The sequence below is a fragment of the Manihot esculenta genome, unplaced genomic scaffold (assembly GCF_001659605.2).
Source record: "Manihot esculenta cultivar AM560-2 unplaced genomic scaffold, M.esculenta_v8 Scaffold64, whole genome shotgun sequence".
NCBI lineage: Eukaryota > Viridiplantae > Streptophyta > Magnoliopsida > Malpighiales > Euphorbiaceae > Manihot > Manihot esculenta.
The window spans coordinates 1,280,936-1,283,435 of NW_025215481.1; the positions used below are offsets into that span (position 1 = coordinate 1,280,936).

The window sequence follows — 2,500 nt, forward strand, 5'->3', positions numbered from 1 at the left end:
CCAGAAGCTTCCAGAATCTGGTTGGCCAGCAGATTCACCCAGGCAAAGTGGGTCCCACGGGCAACTCAGCCACCATGTCCAGAATTCTCTACAGGGTGTGAAATTACCAAAAGTCCCTGAAAGTTCTAGAGAGGGCAATCTTAGCCACACATTGGAGAATGCATCTCCACCACACATTAAGGAGGTGGGATGCCTATAAATAGCCACTTAGGGAGTTCAATTTGTACATAGAAGTGGCGGTGAGCAAAGTGTGATACCAAAGATGTACAAAACCTTGTAAAGCTTTCTTTGAGCAATACAAATTTCTTCCTTCCATCATCATTCTCCTTTGAGCTTAGCCAACACTTTCTCACACAACTAAGCTTCCGTTGCCACAATCACCCAATTGCTCTTGTTTTGAGCAAGGAGTAAGGCTGAACTTAGCTAGGGGAGCTAAGTGCCGCACGGTTTAAGTGAGTTTCGGGTATTGAAACACTTAGTCCGTGACAAGTGGTATCAGAGCGTTGGTTTGCTTGATTGGGTAAAAGATGTCCGATCCAAGCGAGGTGATTGCTGGGGGAGTTGCTCCTATGGTGGAGGAGCAAGGCGGCGGTAAAAGGAAAGGAAGGGGCAAACCGAGGGAGCCTACACGAGCTAGGGAGGAGCTCGGTGATTTGGAGACCCGTCTTGCGAAGGTGGAGCTAGTCTTGATCGAGGAAGAGGAGAAGTTCGAGGAGGTGGACACCCGCATAGAGGAACTTGGCAATGGGATGGAAGAGTTCCGAGAGGAGATGCAAGGTGCCCTCGACTCCGTTGTGGACAAGCTAGCAAGTGAGATGGGGTCACTTAGGCATGCCCATTCCGAGGAGAATGCCGCCATTAAAGAGGAGAACCATTTCCTAAGGGCGGAAATGGATAAGATGATGGGGAGGATGAAGGAGCTCGAGGAGCAATTGGCATTGTTGCGCTCCGTGGTAGTCCAAGGTGGTATGGCAGCCACACCATCCACTTCGGGAGCTCCTATGGCACGAGTGGAAGTGCCAAAGCCACAAGCGTTCAAGGGGACGCGAAATGCTAAGGAGATTGACAATTTCCTATGGAGCTTGGAGCAGTACTTCAAGGCCCTAGGAATTGTCGAAGATGCGAGGAAGATAGATCATGCCCCACTATACTTGGCTGACACTGCCATGGTTTGGTGGCGAAGGAGGGAAGCTGACATCGAGAAGGGCACTTGCACATTAGAGACGTGGGACGATTTCAAGAGAGAATTGAAGAGGCAATTCTATCCCGTGAATGCTGCTCATGAGGCACGAGCAAGGTTAAGGAGGCTTACTCAACGAGGGACGATTCGAGATTATGTGAAGGAATTCACCGAGGTAATTCTCGAAATCCCTGGCTATCCCGATAGTGAAGCACTCTTTGCTTTTATGGATGGGTTACAACATTGGGCAAGGCTTGAGATTGAAAGGCGTGGAGCCCAAGATCTTGCCACTGCCATCTCTATTGCCGAGTCCTTGACTGAATATCAGAAAGGGGACAAAGGCAAAGGAGTGGAGCAAGTAAAAGCCAAGAATAGTGGCGACATCCATGAAAGCAAGGAGGGAGGTGCTAAACCGTGGAGACCTAAGGAGGGTTTGACCAAGGGATGGAGGAGGCCCGAAGGTGAAAGGGAAAGGCCTCAACCGAAGTGCTTCTTGTGCGATGGACCGCATATGGTGAGAGAGTGTCCAAAGCGCAAGGTCTTGTCTTCCTTAGTGGAGGAAAAGGAAGCAACCAAGCAGCAAGGAGAAGGCATGTGCATGGGTGCCTTACAACTAGCTGCCATCGATGTCAAGCCTAAGGAGGTGGCAAGTGAGCGCAAGGGACGCTTGTTTGCGCCATTAGAGGTAAAGGGGCAGTCCATTCATGCTTTGGTGGATACCGGGGCTTCACACAACTTTATGAAGCTCGATGTGGCCAAGAAGCTTGGAGTTCCCTTTAATGGTGATGAGGGTTGGTTGAAGGTTGTCAACTCTTTTCCAACCCCGACATATGGAGTTGCGAGGAATGTCCAAGTGAAGATAGGTGAGTGGACTGGAACTTTGGACTTCTACATTATTGATTTGGATGATCACTCTTGTGTGCTAGGCATGGATTTTATGGATAAGGTGAAGGCAGTTCTTCTCCCCTATGCCAATGATATGTGTTTACCCGATGGGAATACCTTGAAGGCCATAAACTTGGCAAGAGGGAAGAATGCCACTAGCACACTCTCTAGTCTACAAGTAGTAAGTCCAAAGGAGCTGCCCAAGGAGTCATTGCCACCGAGGAGAAGTAAAGGGCATGATGAGAAGAAGAAGAGAGTGAGGATGACTGTCGACGCGATGGGTCCAAAGTCTTCCTTGTTAAGGCGCATCAAGGAGGCAACGATGCGTGATGGGCAAGCCAAGCAATTGGTGAGATTGGCTCGCGATGGGGTAACAAGGAAGTTTGTGGTTGATGGTGGGCTCATTAAGACGAGGCGTGGCAGCATCTTTGTGCC

The 2,500-nt window shown here is 49.8% G+C and overlaps 1 protein-coding gene across 1 annotated transcript in view; it reads left to right on the forward strand.

Moving 5' to 3' along the window:
• Positions 1 to 527: 527 nt before the first annotated feature.
• Positions 528 to 2,500, forward strand: part of LOC122722613 — a 2,268-nt gene continuing 295 nt past the window's right edge. Inside the window, exon 1 of the mRNA XM_043953725.1 lies at positions 528 to 2,500. This exon is cut by the window's right edge and continues 295 nt beyond it. Coding sequence (XP_043809660.1) covers positions 528 to 2,500 — 1,973 coding nt within the window.